Source organism: Balaenoptera musculus, chromosome 18 (genome assembly GCF_009873245.2).
Source record: "Balaenoptera musculus isolate JJ_BM4_2016_0621 chromosome 18, mBalMus1.pri.v3, whole genome shotgun sequence".
NCBI classification, from domain to species: domain Eukaryota; kingdom Metazoa; phylum Chordata; class Mammalia; order Artiodactyla; family Balaenopteridae; genus Balaenoptera; species Balaenoptera musculus.
The window spans coordinates 22,037,532-22,059,111 of NC_045802.1; the positions used below are offsets into that span (position 1 = coordinate 22,037,532).

The following is a 21,580-nucleotide window of genomic DNA, read 5'->3' on the forward strand; positions in this document are numbered from 1 at the left end:
GTCCAAGTGCCACAACTACTGAGCCCACGTGCCACAACTACTGAAGCCCACGTGCCTAGAGCCCGTGCTCCGCAACAAGAGAAGCCACTGCAATGAGAAGCCTGCGCACTACAGCGAAGAGTAGCCCCCGCTCTCTGCAACTAGAGAAAGCCCGCGCACGGCAACGAAGACCCAATGCAGCCAAAAATAAAATAAATAAATTTTTTTAAAAACTTAAAAAAGAAAAAAAGAATGTGGATGTGGTAGATTGTAAAAAAAAAAAAAAAAAAAAAAAAAATTTAGGACTACAAATTATTTGCCTCAAATCCCATCAAGAGGTAGAGTCTACTGCAAGTTACATTTACATTTGGCAAACATGATGCAAGCACAAGCTTGCAAAGCGCTTGTGCAGTGGGGCTTCCCTCTCTCTTGCTACTAGGAACTCTTTCACCACCATGGGAAGGAGCATGCTGGAGATGAAAAACACGTGGCAACTGCCCCAGCTGACAGCAAGCCAACCACCAGACACATAAATGAGGCCATTCTAACCAGGAAGACCAGCCAGGTCAGCCTCAACCAGAACTGTCTAGAACGGCCCCATAGAATTATAAGCTAATAAAATGGTTTTGTTCTAAGCCACTAAACTTTGCAGTGGTTTGTTATGAAACAAAAACTCAGTGATGAAGAGGTGGATATTGGTGGTAGACAAGAGCCATTTGAATGGAGTAGTGGGCATGGAAATCTGAATAGAGCTGGATTAAGAATGAATGGACAGTAAGAGGGGAACGCTAAGCCTATGGCTGACACCAGCAGAGCTATGGAGGCTTCCTTTTCAAACAAGGTCATTTTCTCAACCAGGAAACAATACTCTTACATTGTTTACTAGGTGTTCCATACCCTCTTCCAAAGCATCTATAAATAGGTATGGTGGCACAATGGCAAAATCCTTCTCCTGAAGCCCTTAACTTGGTGCATCCAGTTATTCCCAACTAAAAGCATACCTCCTCAAAGATGCAGAGCAGATAGATGGATGAGGGAACTACATACTCTGCTACTTCACTGCCAATAGGCTTTACCAATAAATTTTACTTGATATTTACACCTTTCATTACAGGAATATGTGCGTGTGTGTGTGTACACATGTATACACACGAATCCTTACAGGGCACCTAATCATCTCTTGACAAGCCTTGGCATGCTCATTACTTCTTATTTTTCAGGTAAATTCTCTGTTTGAATAAGAACTCTAATTACCTTTAAAAGCACTTGTAAAAAAAAATTCAAAAAAGTTTTGTAAAATGTCAAAAATTCATAAATAACTTACTTGGCAATCCGCAGTTTCCCAACTTCACCTCTTCCAGGGGCTTTAGCCCATTGCTGTGACAAATATTTAGGAACCTAAAACAAAATAAGACACTATTAGACTATGTTTTAGATGCTAACAAACCTTTTTAAACATAAAGTGATATACGGTTTCTATATATACTTTCTGTCTGTAATAACTGCTAATTAAGCAGCAAGCTCTCATTATATGTTTTGCACTAAAGAGGTACTAAGATATGTAAGAAATGATTTTAGCTCTCAAAGTGTTTAAAGTCAGCTGAGTTGATGAGACAAAACTAAAACTGGTCATATAACTTAACAATAATGAAGTACTAACTTATGTTCCCAGATAAGTCCAATAAAAGTTCAGAGATGAGAAAGGCTACCAGAAGAGGCTTCCTGGAGGAGCATAACACTCTGACATGATATTATTTAGAGACACTACTGAGCTTAAGATGATTCAAAAGTCATATTTTATTATGTATAAGATTATAACTCTGACCAATATGATGAAGGATCTGCTGAAATAAAAGAAATTATTCAATATAACAGCTAGCAGTTATATAATAGTACTTTCCTGACAGTTATATGCACTTTTCATACATTTATACCTCACATCTCTATGAGGTAGGTACTGTTAATTATCCCCATTTTACAGGGAACTTTTTTTAAAAATTTATTTATTTATTTTATTTTTGGCTGCATTGTGTCTTCGTTGCTGCATGTGGGCTTTCTCTAGTTGCGGTGAGCGGGGGCTACTCTTCTTTGCAGTGCACGGGCTTCTCATTGCGGTGGTTTCTCTTGTTGAGGAGCATGGGCTCTAGGCATGCTGGCTTCAGTAGTTGTGGCACACGGGCTCAGTAGTTGTGGCTCGTGAGCTCTAGGGCACAGGCTCAGTCGTTGTGGCGCACAGGCTTAGTTGCTCCACGGCATGTGGAATCTTCCCGGACCAGGGCTCGAACCCATGTCCCCTGCATTGGCAGGTGGATTCCTAACCACTGCACCACCAGGGAATATCCCCATTTTCCAGATTATGAATTTGGAGCACCCAGGGATTATAAGGTTTAGCCAAGGGTATATAATTAGCAAATGAGGCGCCAGGATTCAAATCCAGGCAGTGTGGTTCCAGCATCTATGTTCTTAACTGTGTTGCGTCTGAAATTAGATATATGTAGTCAGAAGGGTTTTAATTCTCAAAAAGATTAAGGGAATATATGCTGAATGCCTACTATGGACCTTATCTCATTTCTTCTAACAAGTAGTTTGAACTCGGGAATCAGTACATACTTTTAAGGTATGCTTCATACTTTATATGTACATATAAAGTATGAAGCATAAGAGTCTGCCTGCTAATGCAGGGGACACGGGTTCGTGCCCTGGTCTGGGAGGATCCCACATGCCGCGGAGCGACTAGGCCCGTGAGCCATGATTACTGAGCCTGCGCGTCTGGAGCCTGTGCTCCGCAACGGGAGAGGCCGCGATGGTGAGAGGCCCGCGCACCGCGATGAAGAGTGGCCCCCGCTCGCCGCAACTAGAGAGAAAGCCCTCGCGCAGAAACGAAGACCCAACACAGCCAAAAATAAGTAAATAAAAATAAATTTAAAAAAAAAAAAAAAAAGAAAGAAAAAAAAAAGTATGAAGCATAATGCCTCACACAAACAAGTACTCAGTGAGTGTCAGGTGTCATTATTATTTCCCACAGTAATCCTGGAATGATAACATGAACATGAATGTGTAACTGAGTCAGAGAGACCTTCCAAGGCTGGAAAGGAAAAAAAAATTCTATCTAGCAAAATTTCTTTTGCAAAAAGAACCACTTGACCATTAGTCAAACAAGTAGCAGTGCTCTGGATATAGTAAAAATTCAAGAATAAAAGAAGATCCTAATGGTATTTGTTCATTCTTTACATTGAAATATATTGAACAACTACCGTGTCAGACAATATGCTAGAAAAGATGAAGGGGAAGGGAGCCAACAGTGTCAGATACAGTGCTACACATTTTACACCCACTATCCCATTTAATCCTCCCAATCACCCTGCAAAATTGCTACCGCTCTCCTCATTCTATAGATAAGAAAACCGAGGCTCAGAGGGTTGAAATAACACGGTTAGCTAGTAACAGACACAAGAGGACTCCAGATTGGTCAGATGCTCTCTTTGTTATACAACTAAATAAGAGTATGTAAAGGATCCTAAAGGAAAAGGGGTTTTGAAGATTCCACATCTTAAAGTTTCAACTACACTGCACTCCACTTATTCATGCATGCTTAGAGGATTTGGCAAACTCCTTCTGATAACTGTTTCTACCTAATAGGTCTCCTTTGATTACAAATGAGAAGAAAACCCACTTAGGCATACAGAGGATTTACTGGCAAAAGTAACTAAAAATTCCAGAGGTAGTTTTAAAGTGGCTTGATTAAGGGCTCAAATGATGTAACCAGGACTCTTTCACCATCTCTCATCTCTTCTCACCACACTGACTCACTTCTTTGCCAGCCTTCCCCCTTGTGTAGCAAGATGGCTGAAGCCGCTCCTGAAGAGCAAGAGTTCTCCTTCCCCAAATCCCCAGCAAAACTGTAATTGTCTCTCGTGGCTCTGACTAGGTCATGTGTCCTTCCTTGGGCCTATTATTGAACCCACAGATGAGATCCTTGCACTGTCAGCCTGAGTCAATGACACCTCTGGTGAGGGACAGTCAACACCATTAGAATCACACAGACTGAAAAGAGGGAGCACTATGTAAGTGCTGTTACAGCACTTACTGTAAACGCAGGGTGCTGTTACAGTGTCAGAGCAAGAGGGTACTGGCTAGTCAAAGAAGCAAATGTCAACATTACCTGTCAGAACTAAATACAAGATCTGAAACTGATCTGGACAAATACTGTTACAACATCAAATAAAACCCTGAATCCTTGAACTATGTAAATTATTACCTCATGGCCTCAATCTTGAAATACTGCCTAACAAGTGAGCCTTTGCTTCTTGCTTGTCTTTGATTTTTAGCCCCAGGGAACCTTCTTGTCAATTACTCTGACACAAAGAGAAAACTTTGTTCTACAGATAGCAGCCTACTCTACCAAGCGATCACAAGCTGTATCCCTAACAAAGTCTTTAGGGGAAAGATGGTGGCTTTTCTTCCTCATATTCCAAGTTACTGATTCAAATGAGCCCTACATTTAGATACTGTAAGACTTTCTCGTTATCAGTAACAGTACCCCTTTCCGCAAACTGTATTTCAGGGAACCATTCTGACCACCACCTCCTAACTTGCTGGCCCTTTCCTCAGTATTTCGACTCCAACAATTCTTCCATCCCTCAAATCACAGACTCTACATCTGTACACTGTCCCTGTCTGCTTATGTCCTCACGCCCCTCTTCAACAGAGCTACATTTCACAACCCATCATTATAACCATTCTCTTGCCCCTAACTCCCTCCATCATACTGGCCTGGCAGAACCTAATGCTGATTAAAGCCAAGCTATACTACTACTTATTTTATTAATTAATTTATCTATTTATTGTTTTATTTGATCGTGCTATTCTTCCTCCACACAGCTGAAGAAAAACAATCATGCTAAACGGTCTCCCTTGAAATACACGGCTACTAACATCAAGTAAGCCCTTCAAGATGCCAGGCAATTTAACGCCCTCTCCCTGGCCAATTCTCACCTGCAGTGGGAAAGCCACTGCAGACAGGTCACATGTTCTCTTCACTCCTCAAATATGTAACACTTCTTCCTTCCTCTTCCACTGAGGAAAGACGAACAATCAAAAGGATACTTCCAAATCTACCACTTAGGACTTCCCTGGCAGTCCAGTGGTTAAGTCTCCGAGATTCCACTGCAGGGGGCGCGGGTTCGACCCCGCATGCCTCGAGAACTAAGATCCTGCATGCCATACCGCTTGGCCAAAAAATCAATCAATCAGTCAATCAATCAATCTACCGCTTAGCCACAGGTGGGGCTTTTACTCTGCTTTCCCCTTTTAACAGATGAACTATGTATGGCCAATCCCTCCAGGTGTGCATTGAATTTTTCCCTGTAGTCTAATCAAGGACATCTTTCCTTCAATTCTACCCTTTCCTCCACTCCCTTTACGTAATTATTCCCCCATCAGAGTAACAATGATGATGGTGATAGCTAACACTCAGAGCGCTTACTAAATGCGGCAGAAGACTCTAAGATGGCCCCCAATGATCCCCACCTCCTGATATTCGCACCCTGTGTAACTGCCTCTCCCTGGGTGAGAACAGGACCTGTGACTTCCTTCTGGTCAATACAATATGGCAAAGGTGATGGATGGGATGTTACTTCTGTGATTAGGTTACATCAGATTGTGACCTCTGTCTTGCTTCGAAGCCCATGTGGCAGGAAACTAAGGGCAGGCTCCAGCCAACAGTCAGCTAGGAACTTAGGCCCTCGGTCCAACAACCTTAGAGGAACTGAATTCTGCCAGCCACGGAACCTTGGAAACAATCTTTCCACAGGCACAGCTTCAGTTGAGAGTCCAGCCCTGGCTGACACCTTGACTGCATCCTGTGAGAGACTCTGAAGCAGAGGACCCAGCTAAGCCACACCAGGACTCCTGATCCACAGAAACTATGAAATAATAAGTGCACACTATTTTAAGCTACTAAGTCTGTGGTGATAATGTTATCTAGCAATAGATAACTAATACATTAAGTGACAAGCACTCTTTTAAATGTTTTAAATATATTAACCATTTAACTCTCACACAATCCTTTTATTGTCTCCATTTTACAAATGAGGAAACTGAGGCACAGGGAGGTTAGCGAAGTAACTCATGATCGCACACCGGGTAAGGGCAGGCTCTATAATTCTTTCCACCCTCTGTCCTGTCTCTCTGCCTCTCTACAGCAAAGCTCTTTGAAGAGCCGTCTCTGCTGGCTGACTACAGTTCCTCCTCTGCCACTTTGCTCTGCTCTAGACAGGCTTCCCCTCTATTACTCTGCTGAAACTGGTTCCCATGGTTACAAAAGCTCGCCATATTGCCAAGCCAATGCTTAGTCCTCGTCTTGCAGACCTATCAACAATATCTGAGAACTTACTGTTTCCTCCTTCTTCAAACACTTTCTTTACTTGGCTTCAAGTCACCCCAATCTCTCTTGATTTTCCTCCTACTTCTCTGGACTCTCCTTTTTGGTCTCCACACATCTAGATTCTCATCTTCCTGACGTCTTAACCTCAGAGGGCCCTGATTTCAGTCCTCAGACCTTTCCTCTTCTCTATCCACACTCAATCTTATGTAATCTCATCCAATCTCTTGACTTTAAATACCCTCTGTATAATGACAACTCCCAAATTTATAGCTCTCCCCCCCCAAGTCCCAACTTGTATATCCAACTGCCTACTCAAACTCTCCATCTGAATATTCACTAGACATTTCAAACTCAAAATATCCACACCAGAACTCTTATTTCTCCCTCATAAACCTGTTCCTCCTGCAATTTTCCTATCTCAGTAAAAGTCGACTCCGTCCTTCCAGGCACTCAGTCTGAAACTGGAGTTACCCTGAATAGCTCCTTTTTTCTCACATTCCACATCCAATTAACTGACATAGCCTGTCAGCAACACCTTCAAATTATATCCGGACTCCATGTCCTTCTCACCAATTCCAGGGTTACCATCCTAATCCAAGTCACCATCATCTCTTGTAATAGTCTCCTGATTCCCTTGCTTCCACTCTTGCCCGTGTACACTTTAGTCTCAGTACAGCAGCCAGAGTGACCATATTAAAACCTAAGTCAGATGATGCTGTTCTGCTCAAAGCCTTTCAATTTATTTAACAGACATCTACATAGTGCTTACCATGTGCCAGGTACTTTTCTAAGCACTTTAAAATTTTACTTCACTTAATCCTCATAACAACTATATTATTATTGCATTTCGCAGATGAAGAAACTAAGGCACCAAAAAAGTTATCATTTGTCCAAAGTCCCACAACTACTAGCGGTGGGAAGCCAGGATTCTAACCCGGGCAGTCTAGCTCCACAATCAGCACGCCAAGCTGCCTCTCTTTGGCTACTCGCTTCCCAAGCCACTCACTGTAAAAGTCCTCTAAAGTCCTAGATGACTCAGCCTGCTGCAATCCATGGCCTCATGGGTCTACGGATCCACGACCCTCCTACTGCCTTCACTCACTTGACTCTAATCACACGCATCTGTGAACATTCCCAACACCGTCCCATCCGAGGGCCTTTGATTCGCTGTTACTTCTGTCTGGAATGCTCTTCCTCCAGATATCTGAAGGGCATCCCCACAACCTCCTTCAGGTCTCTGCTCAAGGCCCACCTTATCAGTGAGGCCCTTCCCCACGTTATTAAAATAGCATCCCCAGCTACCTTCTATACCTTTTACCCTAATTTGTTTTTCTTCAGAGCACTTATCACCTGCTATATACATATCTGTTTATTGTCCATTCTCCCTCCCCATTAGAATGCAATCTGCACGAGGTAGATATTTTGTGTGTTTTGTTTACTGCCACATCCCTAGCATCTAGAATAGCCTGGCACACAGTAGGAACAGAGTTATTATTTTAATGACTGGATATTGTTGAAGAAGTGTTACTAATGTTAATGTAATGACAATGATGGTGTTATTAGGATAAATCCAGGATACAGAATTTAATTTTAATAAATCTCACTGCATTCTCAAAGGGAAACCTTGTTTCAGAGATCTACCTTAAAATAAGGGGGAAGAGAGGAAAACACCAATAGTAGAGTGGAGCATTTTCCAACCTGCCACTGTCCCCTCATTGCTGGTTCCCTGAAATGCTATTAAGATAAAGGGAAGACAAGAATGTTCTGGAGCTCTTTAGGCTTCCCTGGTGGCGCAGTGGTTAAGAATCCGCCTGCCAATGCAGGGGACACGGGTTCAATCCCTGGTCCAGGAAGATCCCACATGCCATGGAGCAACTAAGCCCGTGTGCCACAACTACTGAGCCCGTGCTCTAGAGCCGGTGAGCCACAACTACTGAGCCCACATGCCACAACTACTGAGCCTGCACTCTAGAGCCTGTGAGCCACAACTACTGAAGCCCGCATGCCTAGAGCCTGTGCTCCACAACAAAAGAAGCCACCGCAGTGAGAAGCCCGCGCACCACAACGAAGAGTAGCCCCCGCTTGCCACAACTAGAGAAAGCCTGCGTGCAGCAACGGAGATCCAACGCAGCCAAAAATAAATTAATTAATTAATTAAAAAAAAAGAATGTTCTGGAGCTCTTGATGAGACCACTGTTCTTCAATACATTAACCAGGTCAGAAGATTCTATGATCAAACTGCTGGAGACTACAATTTAGGCCACCAAACAACAAGACAATAGTTCTAAGTGAAGTAACTATATACCATACACTAAAACAAATTTAAGAATCGAATCCAGTACAATAATTGTATCTAATACAAGCAATTGCCAACTTAAAAAAAGTAGTTAATTGATAAAAACAAGTTTGGAACTCATACTGCATTGTCATCATTATTATAATAAAACTGTAAGTTCCCATGGAACTTCCCCGGTGGTCCAGTGGTTAAGACTCTGCGCTTCCACTGCAGGGGGCACGGTTTCAGTCCCTGGTCAGGGAACTAAGATCTGGCATGCTGCGTGCAATGCAGCCAAAAAAAAAAAAAAAGTAAGTTCCCAGGTAAGCCTACCAGCTTATTTAATTCAAAAGGTCGCCAAAATACTATACCCTTGTAATGAAAAATAGTAGAATACAATGAGACTATGTCAATCATATATAACTTTCTACACCAAGAGCTTACGGAAATGGGCTTCCCAGAAGTCCCAGCCCATTAAGTTGTGAAAAAAGAGGTAGAGGAAAAGGAAAAAATAACAGTATATGTGGTTCCAAGGCTCCAAAATACTTTTTTTTGGACAGCTGATATTTTTATTGTTATTTTTTTTTTTTTTTAAGATTTAATTTTATTTATTTTTTGGCTGTATTGGGTCTCCGTTGCTGCACACAGGCATTCTCTAGTTGTGGCAAGCAGGGGCTACTCTCTGTTGCGGTGTGCGGGCTTCTCCTTGTGGTGGCTTCTCTTGTTGCTCTAGGCTCATGGTCAGTAGTTGTGGCTCGTGGGCTCTAGAGCACAGGCTCAGTAGTTGTGGTGCCCGGGCTTAGTTGCTCCGTGGCATGTGAGATCTTCCCAGACCAGGGATGGAACCCGTGTCCCCTGCAGTGGTAGGCAGATTCTTATCCACTGCGCCTCCAGGGAAGCCCCTGGACAGCTGATATTTTTAATTAAAACATTATATTTTATTTTTAAGGTGTACAACATGATGATTTGATATATGCAGTGAAATGATTACGCTAGTCAAGCTAATTAACATATCGTCTCCTCACATAATTACCTTTTTCTGAATGAGAACACCTGAATTCTACTCTTAGTAAATTTCTGCAAAACACTCTTGTCAACATGTCACTTGTGAGATATCTGTGTTGTTTCCACTGTCTACACATTCATTAAAGAAAATGAGATGGAGACAAGATAATGGGTACAGGGATGTTTTCTCAGATTTCCCAAGACCAGGGAGTGTGACAGAAAATGACTCACTTTGACCACTGTAAAGCAATTATACTCCAATAAAGATGTTAAAAAAAAAAAAGAAAAAGAAAATGACTCACTTAAGCATTATTTCCTCAGGGAAACTCCCTTGACCTCCCAGACTAGGTCAAGTTCCTTTGCTATTCACACTCACAGAACAGTCCTCCTTGCTTCAGTGCCCGTATCTGTTTGGAACTGCCTTCGTCAGGACTTGACTGATGTCTCTCTCCAGCAGCAGACTACAGATCCTAGTTTACAGAGCCCAGGCCATGTCTGTTCTTGCTCACCTTAACATACTCAGAGCCTAGAACAATGACTGGTGATCACTGAAAGCTTGTTGGATGAATCAATCCGCTCACTCAAGCTACAGGTCAATTGTAAGGTCAACAGTGCCTTTGAAGCCAAGGTGCCAAGGTGATTATATACAGTAGTTACTCCCTTAAGCTTGTTTGCCAACTTTGCGTCATCAAATATCTAGTTCCCCAACTACTAGTCTCCAAAGCCCTGTTTCTCCCAGAGTATTGGACACTGTATTAGACACTGATGTGACACGCTTTTCCTCGTTTAGGATTGAAGGCCTTATTCCCCTAGCTGTTGGGAGCGACCACAGATAGACCTCAGCTGTTAGCTCTCTGTGGAACTGCCTCCACGGAAGACAGGCCCTTTAGCCACGATCGCCCACTGTTCCTGGGGCAAACCACCCTGTACCCAATCCTGCATAAGGCCTTTTCCTTCCACAGGTGATGATCCCAGGAGCGCTCCACACCAAACCTCTGCATGCTAACCTCCTGCTCAGAACCAGCTTCCCTGGGAACCCAGTCTATGACAGGCAGCTTCTACTCATACGTTTTCTTGAAGGTCAACATATGGAGCTGACAAGACCCAAGGCCATAAAAACAAAGTCCCCCACCTCACCTCTGGTCTCCAGGGAGATGATTCATTAAAGAGAACCAAGGGGGAAAAAAGACATTTCCTATTTCTGGCATAAGCTTTGTAGCCAAACAGACCTAAATTTGAATTACTGTTCCATGCCTGGGCAAGATAATTAACCTCCCTAAACCTCAATTTTATCATCTGAAAAATATAATTAGTACCTACTTCACAGGTTTGCTGTGTAAAACACTTGGCACATTATAAATATAAGTTCCTTTTTCTCCTGCAAGACTCTGGGGTATCACCCATTCCGGTTTCATCTCTCCCTGGTACATAGCTTTCTCTCTGGCTGCCAATGTCCAACTGTTTATCTGTCTGTGAAAAAATAAAAGTTGAGCTTGGTAGCATTTGAGTTGTTGAATGGAGGTCCCAATATTCACAGGGGATGGCGTCCATCCCTCCTGTCCTGATCCTCTCCTCCAACAAGTATCAATCAAAATGCTTAGAAGAGGAAGGTTGATGGGGCTTGAAACACACCTTTATGCTGGCTAGGAAGCTGTTGGTTGGACCCATTGCAGCGCTTGTCAATACCTCCACCTGTCCATTTCCCTCAAAAGATAGGATTTCTTATAATTCAAGCTCCAGTATGATATTCATTACTTACAAAAACCCCACCACTCCTAAAAACCCTGGCAGCTTTATCTCCCCCTCTTCCCCATCAGGTACCCTACCCTCCTGCCAATCATAACTAGATAAGATGATTTTTTCCAGAAGTCTAAATATTGGAAGCCGGGCTTCCCTGGTGGCGCAGTGGTTGAGAATCCGCCTGCCAATGCAGGGGACACGGGTTCGAGCCCTGGTCCGGGAAGATCCCACATGCCGCGGAGCAACAAAGCCCGTGCGCCACAACTACTGAGCCTGTGCTCTACAGCCCATGAGCCACAACTACTGAGCCCACGTGCCACAACTACTGAAGCCCGTGTGCCTAGAGCCCGTGCTCCACAACAAGAGAAGCCACCGCAATGAGAAGCCCGTGCACCGCAACAAAGAGTAGCCCCTGCTCGTCGCAACTAGAGAAAAGCCTGCGTGCGGCAACGAAGACCCAACGCAGCCAAAAATAAATAAATAAATAAATACATTTTAAATAAATAAATAAATATTGGAAGCCAAACAAAAGAACTATGCTAAAAATTTTTTAAATATCGTTTTTAGATCCTGATTTGGTACCAGCTGGCAACCTAACAGTGGCATAGACTGAGCAACAGAAATAGGGCAATGCAAACTACAAGGGACTAGCTCCCTGCCCAGGTAAAAACTGCGGCTGTTTATGTTTTTCAGCAGGTGACATCTATTGTGAAGTTAAATCCAATCATGTCTATTATCTATCAAAACTTATTTAGATCATCATTCTCTTGTAGATTTAAGATATTCAAAACTCCAGAAATGGCATTTCATTAGGCCAGAACAGTTACAGGTAGTGGATATCCTGGTACACAACCTTCCACTGTATTTGCCTTTTCCTGAACACACTCACCCGCCCTGCTGGGAAGTTTTTCCTAACTAATCAACTCCATAGGCTCTTCTGAAATGTCACCTCCCCCAAAGTCCTCCCTGTTCCCACCTGACAACTTTTTTCCTACTTAAAACTCTCAGAGATCTTGTATGTATAGGCCTTACTGTATTTATCCTTTTCTATATCTGTCTAGTGATGGAATTAATAAAATATGAACAAAATGGCCCATAAACTTGCGATACTCTAGGAAGAAACTCATGTATTTTACAACAAATGATCCTCAAAGATCAGAACTCAAGGCGTTATTTATAAGAAATACTAACGTGTACTGAAAAGATTTAAAGTCGTATGTAGTTCTATTCACAAATTCTAATTGGGTAAGAAGGAAAACAAACTCTATAAACAACATGTTATATTTTAATATCACACAAAGAAAGCTGAAAATGAAATTAACCATTACAACTTGAAGCTCTCATATAATTTATTCCTATAATTCAGAGATAAAAATCCAAATATGCTTAGGATATGGGCATGAAAATCATACTGGATGCTAATCCCAGCACAAATGAAACAAATTCAAACTATCTGACAGGTGTGCAAATCAAACCTCACTGCCTACTAGCATTCCTTTTACTAAAGCAGAAATAAAAGTTGAAAAATAAAGAGGGAACATGAATGGATTTTAGAACAGAAAGTATTTGATAGCAATTCTCATCCTCTTTAAGAGATAAGGTTGTCAGAGAACAAGAACTGGCCAAAAAAAAAAAAAAAAGTCCTTTCACACCCTGGAAAGATGTAGTATTTGCAAGCCTGTTATTTTTCTTTGATACATAAGGTTAGAAAAAGAAGAAATACTGCAGGCCAAATTGATGTAAGGAAACAATGATACAGCAAACAATAAATAATTGAAACATTATAACTACCTTTATAAAACAGAACAAATCATTAGTCTGAGGTGAGTTCTTTTTAAAGTGATAAAATGTATTCAAATGGTCATATATGAAAGAACACTAAAATTTCTTAACTTTAGATTCATTGCTTTCTTTCACATCCTCATTTAGTCAGTCACCACACCCTGACAACTTTTGCTGAAAAAGTTTCCCTAACTCCTCAGAATTCACTATCAAATGCCTATGATCCTGTGATAATTTTCTAATTTTGAGTCTAATTTTGTTATCTTCCCCTCGTTTTTTTTTTTTTTCCCCTAAAAGAATCATTTGCATCCCTGCCTTACTCAAAAACCTCCAAAAGTTTCCTCACTTCTTGTGGACTAAAGTTAAAACATCCCCATTTCACAATGTGACAGTATCAGTATACAGTCCCAAGCCTCTACTCTAGGCATAATAATCTCCTCTTTGATTTCCAGGATACAGCATGTTACTGTGCATTTTCACTCTTGCATTTCAGTTCCACTCTCCATGGTATACTACGGAGATACTATGGGTGGCCTCTGTCCACCCATCCAAATCTCTCTGTAAGGCAAACAACATTTCTTGAGCATTTACTGTGCTCCAAGCACAAACACATCGTCTCAAGCTTCACCATCTTTGCAAGCTCTTTCAGTCTGTAAAGGAGCTCTCCTCCCTAATGATTCCCCTCCATTTAGCATGCAGGAGGAGACAGATGCTTATTTACTCCATCATTTTATTTTATTTTTATAAATTTATTTATTTTTTATTATTTATTTTTGGCTGCGTTGGGTCTTCGTTGCTGCACACGGGCTTTCTCTAGTTGCAGCGAGCAGGGACTACTCTTCGTTGCGGTGCGCGGGCTTCTCATTCCAGTGGCTTCTCTGGTTGCGGAGCACAGGCTCTAGGTGCGCGGGCTTCAGCAGTTGTGGCTCGGCGGGCTCTAGAGCGCAGGCTCAGTAGTTGTAGCGTACGCAGGTGGCTTAGCTGCTCCGCGGCATGTGGGATCTTCCCAAACCAGGGCTCGAACCCCTGTGCCCTGCATTGGCAGACGGATTCTTAACCACTGCGCCACCAGTGAAGTCTCTACTCCATCATTTTAAATCACACTGATATCGCCGTGATAAGTCAAATGAGTACCAGAGGCTAAGGCTAGCGATGAAGAATAAGAGTTCATTCATTCATTCATCACATATCTGAGCTATTACCATGTGCCAAACACAGTTCTGGGTGTGACAGGCAAGGAGCCTAGTCTTGCGAAATGTTGACTGTGCATGTGCTGGGGAAAAGGAGGTAATCAACACTGAACACAGAATCACTTTGGACTCTGACAAGTGCTTTGAAGAATATAATACAGGTTCGACTTGCTAGCAAATAAGCACAAGGAAAGCTACTTCAGAGAGGCAGACAGGACGGGCCTCTCAGATTTAACTGATGAGAACTCAGCCATGTGATATAAGTTTTTAAAAATCTAACAAACCAAAGGTCCCTACATTTTACTTGAGTTTCGGATACTGTCACAATCACATTTTGAACATACATATGTCTTATGAAACCCTCCTAAAAGACAACACTCCCCAATATGAAAAAGTAAAGCACAAATACTGTACTCACTAAGGGCTAATCAAGATTGCTGTCTTTACAAAACAAAACAAAATGAAAGACATTTGCTGACAGTTTCACGAGACCAGGTCATGCTCTAAAAGAACACTCCAGTCCACGGCCTCTCCTTCCCTGAGTTCAGAGCTCTCTCAGCTCTCCTGAGAACTTCATAAGAACCAACAACCTAAAGAACACTTTAAGGGTACGCAGGGACCAGTTCTACTTTCTGGCTGAGAAAATTCTAACAGGAAGCAGACACTCAACTTCCTTATACAGACTGATAACTAAAATCAGCTTCACCAAGAGAAGATGCAGAAATTCTTCAGTTTGGGGTAAAATGCAATGTGAGCGGTGGCTCACACTGGGGGACACCAAGACAGGGCCCCAGAAAAACCAGGTCGTGGGGAAAGGAGATCCATCCCAGGCAGGTTCGGGCTCTTAATTGGCTGAAAAAACACTGGGCGTCCCTCAACTAATCTCCTCGTCTGCAAACGAGCATAACAATGAGTCCTGCCTCTCAAGATAACTGAAGCTCTAATGAGAAGGCCGTAAAGAACTTTAAAAGGCACACGGGGTGGGACAGTCTCAAGTTACTGAAACTACTTTAAGGAGGAGCGCAAGCGGAAGCCCCGCAAACCTTACCTTGACCAGCCACACTCCGGTGTTCTGCTTGGCGCCTGTCAGATCGAGTTCCCCGCGCTCGGCCATGGGTCTGTCGCCGGCGGAGGCGTGCGGGCCAGAGCAGCGGCCCCGGGAGCTGGGGGACTGCGGGGCGAGGGACCGGAGCACAGGGTAAGCCGGGGCCGGAGGCTGACTGTGAAGAGTCGGGGTCCACCTGCTGGGACGCTGGGATCCCGGGAAAAGAGGAACACGCCGCCGGGAGCCGGGAACTGCGCCTGCGCGCTGCGACCGTCAGTACGGCGCGCTGCTGCGGACAAACTTCCTGAGTGGGCAACTTCTTGAGTGGGTGTGGCTACTGCCGTGGGCTGTGCCCGAGTGATTAGAGCATAGGGTGGCATGGGCCAAAACGTCAGCAATACTTTCAAAAACTAGGTCAGCGTAACTGAAGAAAGAAGGTGTCAAAACAGAAAAATGGGGTTCAAAGAGACAAAGGCTGTCAGTATCTGTCCAACCCTGGCCAAGGAGAGAGAGAGCGTTTGGAGGACAGGGTAGGAGTAATAAAGTGAATTAGCACAAGTGGTCTCAATTGAAAGGCCACCCTGAGCACCTGCAATTAAACAAGTAGGGTACACCACTTTTAGACTCCAAATCCTGGAGCCCTGTAATTAGGTCAGTGACAATAGACATGTAACAGACAAATCTGATTGTTAAACTTCCCTGCTTATAGAATTTCCTCTCTCTCTTCTTGCCTCTAGAATAAAATTCAATCCTCTCCACACAGGCCCTCTCAGTTTGATCCCTGCCACTCAATGCACCACACATCCAACCACATCTAACCCATCAGACCTCCCTGAATACAGCAGGATGTTCCCCAATTATTTCAGAGCCTCTGCACACTGGATTCCCTTTACTCAGATGCCCAATTCTTCCCTTACCCTCATTCTCACCTCTGTCTTCTGATTGGCAGACTCCTACTTAGGTGTCAAGACTAATGGAAATGTCACTTCCTATGAGATCTTTTATCAACTCCCCCAGAGGAAGTTTAATTTTTCTTCACATCACAGTGTGCGATACTTAGCACGATGCACTATAATATACATGTTTACATGCTGCCTTTGCTTTCTAGACTATGAGCTCCTCCTAGGCAGAAATAGTGTTTTATTCATTTTTTATTCACAGCCTCTGGCACAATGCTTGACACCCTGTCAGATTTCAATAGGCTTTGGCTGAATGAACATTGGCTGGAAGAGAAACAGACAGTAAGATATTGTAAGAATGGCAAGTAATGTATTGAATCCTGCATCAGAACCATACACATAATTGAAGAAATTCCATGTCTGTGCAGCATAGGGCTAGGAAAAGCTGTCGGGTCTCTGAGATCAGCTGGGAAAACTAACAGGAAAAATAGGAGACCAGGCATGTGTTAAAAAGGAAGATTGCATTCTTGTGTTACAGCTTGGGAAATGGCCTTAAAAGATATCAAGGACAAGTGGATAAAGAGACCTGCTTTCAGCTTGATCAAATAGAAGGAATAAATTAAAATATGAAACCATAAGAGAAGAGACTTAATGTAGCCTGAATGACCCTAGTAATGAACTTTAAAGGATTAGAACCTTGGCCTTGATCTGTGGCTTATGGGAAGCCTAAAAATGTGTGTGTGTGTGTGTGTGTGTGTGTGTGTTTACAGGGATTGGGGGAGAACACATAGCTAAAGAAGAAGAAATGCCTAGAGAAGAAAGGAAAAAGTGAAGTTTTTAAATGATTATATAAGGAAGAAGAAGAAGAAAAAAACAACTTATTGAGCACCACATCCTCCTACATTGCTGAATAAAGAACAGACTTCTCCTATCTGTCCTTTTCAAATTTCCTTCCAGCTTGAAGAGGATGCTTATGAGCTATGAGAGGAAAGGAGGATGTGGGCTCCATGAAGCAGATTCACAGATTTACTTTGGAGACCAGCAGGGTAACATATATTACAGCTAGATCCTTCACCCTCCTAAGGGCCTATTATATGCCAGACATCGATAATTTTGGCCCAATCCAGCTTTATGTTCTTTCCACCATGATCACATACCCTTAATATCCATTCTCACACAGGTTCTATGGATTTCTGCTTGTGGTCAATTAGGCATATCCAGTGCAGATATTTTAGGTATCTCTATTGCCCAATCATGCCAGGGACCATTAGTGTTCTCTTTACTACTTGAAATAGAGTCATTAGCATCTTTAAATCTAATTAGATTAGACAGCCAGTTCCAAAAACCCAGAACCAATTTAGGAAAACCTATCCTTAACATCCTGTTCCTCTAGGATCACTCTCAGTACCAAAATCAGTATTAGTCAGGGTTCTCCAGAGAAACACATGATAGATAGATAGATAGGCATTTACTGTATAGGAATTGGCTCACATGATTATGGAGGCTGAGAAGTCCTAAGATCTGCATTTGGCAAGCTGAAGACCAGGAGAGCCAAAGTTATGCTTCTAGTCTGAGTTCAAAGGCCTGAGAGGCAGGAGAGATGATGGTGTAAGTTCCAGTCCAAATCTGAAGGCAGGAGATGATTAATGTCCCAGCTTGAAGACAGGCAGAGAGAGTGCATTCTCCCTTACTGAACCTTTTTTTCTATTTCGGCTTTCAACTGATTGGGTGAAGCTCACCCATATTGGGGAGGACAATCTACTTTACTCACTCTATTGATTCAAAGGTTCATTCATCCAGAAATACCCTCACAGACACACCCACAATAACGTTGGACCAAATATCTGGGCAACCTGAGGCCCAGTCAGGTTGGCACATAAAATTAACCATCACAGACAGATACAGAAGTCACCATGCAAAAAGGAAACTCACAAATTCTTTACTCTCCCAGATGATTGCCTAGTCAAGTTTTTTTTTTTAAATGGAAAATGTCAATATCTTATTTTATTATTATTAATGTAAGTATGTGATGCCAAAGAAATGAAGGTAATTTTACAAACTCAGAATTTTGGCAAATACATGAAATTTCCATTTTATTACAGCTTTATACCACATTAGTTCAAATGTATTTCTCTACAGCTCCTTCAACAGAGCTCCTCTGGAATTATTTCAGTCATCCTTAACATGTGACTTTACCAAAGACTTTGAATGTAAAATAAACATATAAAATTTCAAACTAGTAACTTTTAATTATGAATGGGATAAGAAATAAAGTCATCAGATGATGGCTGGGGATATTAATTTCCAACAAGACACTTTGTTGAAATTTTTCTGATACCCCAGGTATAAATGAGAACCTTCAAAAAACAAGGGCAGAACCAAAGTACAATAAAGAAGCCTCCGCAGCTTAAGCCTCCCATAGTCCTAAACCTCTGACAGAAGCTAGGCAAAGCATCTTTCTTGCAAATTAAGTGGGTTTCCAGTATTTCCAGGTAGTTGAGCTTTCAGAGACAGACACTCAAGCATATCCTGAGGATATACCATCTTGGCTCTGGTTGTATTAATTATGCCTGAAGAGTTTAATACCCATCCAAGTCCAAAGGTGGAAGAACACATAAACGGGTATGGTAATCAACAAGAGCAGACTGTAAAAGCACACCACAGAGGCCGAGTATAACAGTCCTGCTAAAGAGACCAAGAATAAGGACAGTCAATGTAGGAAGAGACAGAAACATTCTTTTCCTCCACTTTTTACACACCACTCTGACTTTTTTTTTAATAGATTTATTTATTTTATTTATTTTGTTGCCGCATGCAGTCTTTCTCTAGTTGTGGCGAGCACGGGCTTCTCATTGCGGTGGCTTCTCTTGTTGCAGAGCACGGGCCCTAGGCATGCTGGCTTCAGTAGTTGTGGCTCGCGGGCTCAGTAGTTGTGGCTCACGGGCTCAGTAGTTGTGGCTCGCGGGCTCTAGAGCACAAGCTCAGTAGTTGTGGCGTACGGGCTTAGTTGCTCCGCGGCATGTAGAATCATCCTGGACCAGGGATCGAACCCCTATCCCCTGCATTGTTAGGCGGATTCTCAACCACTGCGCCACCAGGGAAGTCCCCACTCTGGCTTTTTAAAAGGTGGATGGTATTTAGAAAATTTAGTTGTGTTGTTGTTTTGAAGTGTGACCTAATGCTGCTTCATTTCTTCTTGCGTCTTATTTTGATGTGTCATCCTAGCTGCCTGTGGTATCATGTTAGGAATCCTATCAATAATTGGACAGGCTATTCCTAACTCTTCGTTAATCAATTCACTGGTCGATGCTTCATATCTGAGCGGCTTCTTGGAGAGCGGGCACACCAGGAACTGCAGCAGCGCTGGGTCGAAGGCGCGGGGCGGTTTCCTCGTCCTCTCGCTCTTGTCTGTGGACGGCCGCGACACCGACGCGTGCAGACAACTCTGGGCGCCCGCGGACGGCTCTGCGTGTGTCCCCCGCAGCGCTGAGACGAGCTGGCCGCACGCTCCACTCAGCATGTTCCGGCGGCCCGCGCCCGGGCCTCTGCGCGCCCTTGACCACCCCCGTCAAGTTCTTATTAAATCTTTTAAGGCACAAATGCAAGCCAAAGAGGGAAGGCTCAAGAACTCACTAATGGCTGAAAAATTTTCAAGACCACGACATGTTTTGTAAATTTAGAACACCACAGTTCTATCATGTAGCCATTAGAGGATAAGGAGCAGTCATTAGAGATGTTACAAGTGAGTTGAGGGAGTTAGAATGATATTAACAGTAGCTGAGTCCACTCTCAGATTTTGTCCTTGGCCCTCCCATAGGGGCCCAGTGTCCCTCTAGGCCAGAGATTCTCTTTGTTCATACTTACTCAGAAACATTCTAGCAAGAGGAAGTATTACCTTCAGCAGCATTCATATAGGCAGAAAAACACCATCACAAAATTCTTCTTTTTAAAAAATTTTTTTTCTTCCAATTTTATTGAGATATGATTGACATACAGTACTGTATAAGTTTAAGGTATACATCAGTGATTTGACTTACAACCTGAAATGATTATCACAATAAGTTTAGTGAACATCCACTTTCTCATATACATAACAAAATCAAAGAAACAGAGGAAAATATTTTTCCTTGTGATGAGAACTCAGGATTTACCCTCTTGACAATGTTCATATATAACATACAGCTGTGTTAATTGTATTTATCATGTTGTACATTATATCCCTAGTGTTTATTTATCTTATAACTGGAATTTGTAACTTTTGCAAAATCCTTCTCAATAAGCCAGACTAACTCTGTATTGGTTATTAACATGAAGATTTTCATTCAAAAATTACAAATGAATGTGGCAATGTGGTCATTAATTAGATTTCCCCTACACTAGTGATGGTATAGGTCGATAATTTTGCTTCGATATCACACCAGGGCTATATGATCCCATCTGTAAATTCTCCCTGCCTCTCCCTTTGTCATCTCAGTTCTCTCTTACACAGAATACCTGCCTTCCCTGGCAGAGTCCTTGCTTCCCCAGTCATCCACAAACAAAAAGAAATACTCCCTGCAATAGTTTCCATGTCGTTAGCACGAGCACATTGTTGAGCATGAGATGTGGAGTCATGGCTTCAAGTTATAGCACCGCTGCCTACTCCCTTAATTATTTCATCATCTCGGCACCTAATTCCTAGCTTATAAAATGGGATTATTATACCTACCTTGTAGAGTTCTGACATGATTAAATGTGAAAATAAATCAAAAAGACTTAACACTACAATGTGAAAACTATGTGGTAACTGCATTAATTATATTGGGTCAAATAATTGAAAGGAAGCACAAAAGATTTATTATAGGCAGTGGTGTGCTGGTAAATGTTTAACAACTGGCTTTTTCTAACCCCCAGAAAAAGCCCTGGTTTGTAATGTTTGCCTGATTTTTTTTTTTGAGGATTCAGTTTATTTATTTATTTATTAAAAAAAAATTTTTTTTTTTGGGCCACACCTCGCGGCTTAGTTCCCCGACCAGGGATCGAACCTGGGCCCCCTGCAGTAGAACTGCAGAGTCCTAACCACTGGACCTCCAGGGAAGTCCCTGTTTGCCTGATTTGCAGTGTGAAGTTGGATGAGAGGCATATTAGCATGGCATGGTATAGTATTTTCACCCTATGGCTACATTAGATGTAAATAGAGCGCATAGACAATCGTAAAATACAGTAAAATAATTGGGAAGTGATGAGTTTTTGGTTTTATTATCTTGGTGTTCAGTATAATTTATTTAATCCTTAGTGTTC

General features: G+C 42.4%; 2 protein-coding genes, 1 non-coding gene and 1 pseudogene across 3 annotated transcripts in view; all 4 read right to left on the reverse strand.

Annotated features, from left to right (window-relative positions):
- The window catches only part of GTF2F2 (general transcription factor IIF subunit 2), a 154,931-nt gene extending 139,263 nt beyond the window's left edge, over positions 1-15,668 (reverse strand). The window contains exons 1-2 of the mRNA XM_036831843.1: positions 15,405-15,668; positions 1,304-1,377 (exon numbers count right to left, since the gene is read on the reverse strand). Of these exons, the coding sequence (XP_036687738.1) occupies positions 1,304-1,377; positions 15,405-15,470 (140 nt within the window). The 5' untranslated portion in view covers positions 15,471-15,668. The remainder of the gene's footprint in view (positions 1-1,303; positions 1,378-15,404) is intronic.
- A 3,192-nt stretch (positions 15,669-18,860) lies between these two features.
- Positions 18,861-19,035, reverse strand: LOC118884295 (annotated as a pseudogene).
- A 440-nt stretch (positions 19,036-19,475) lies between these two features.
- Positions 19,476-19,820, reverse strand: LOC118884296 (protein preY, mitochondrial-like). Its single transcript, XM_036831844.1, has one exon. It carries the CDS (start codon positions 19,818-19,820, stop codon positions 19,476-19,478), a length of 345 nt encoding a protein of 114 aa, XP_036687739.1.
- A 1,483-nt stretch (positions 19,821-21,303) lies between these two features.
- TRNAR-UCU lies at positions 21,304-21,376 on the reverse strand. Its single transcript has one exon. It is a non-coding gene; the product is annotated as a tRNA-Arg (tRNA).
- Between the last annotated feature and the right edge of the window lie 204 nt (positions 21,377-21,580).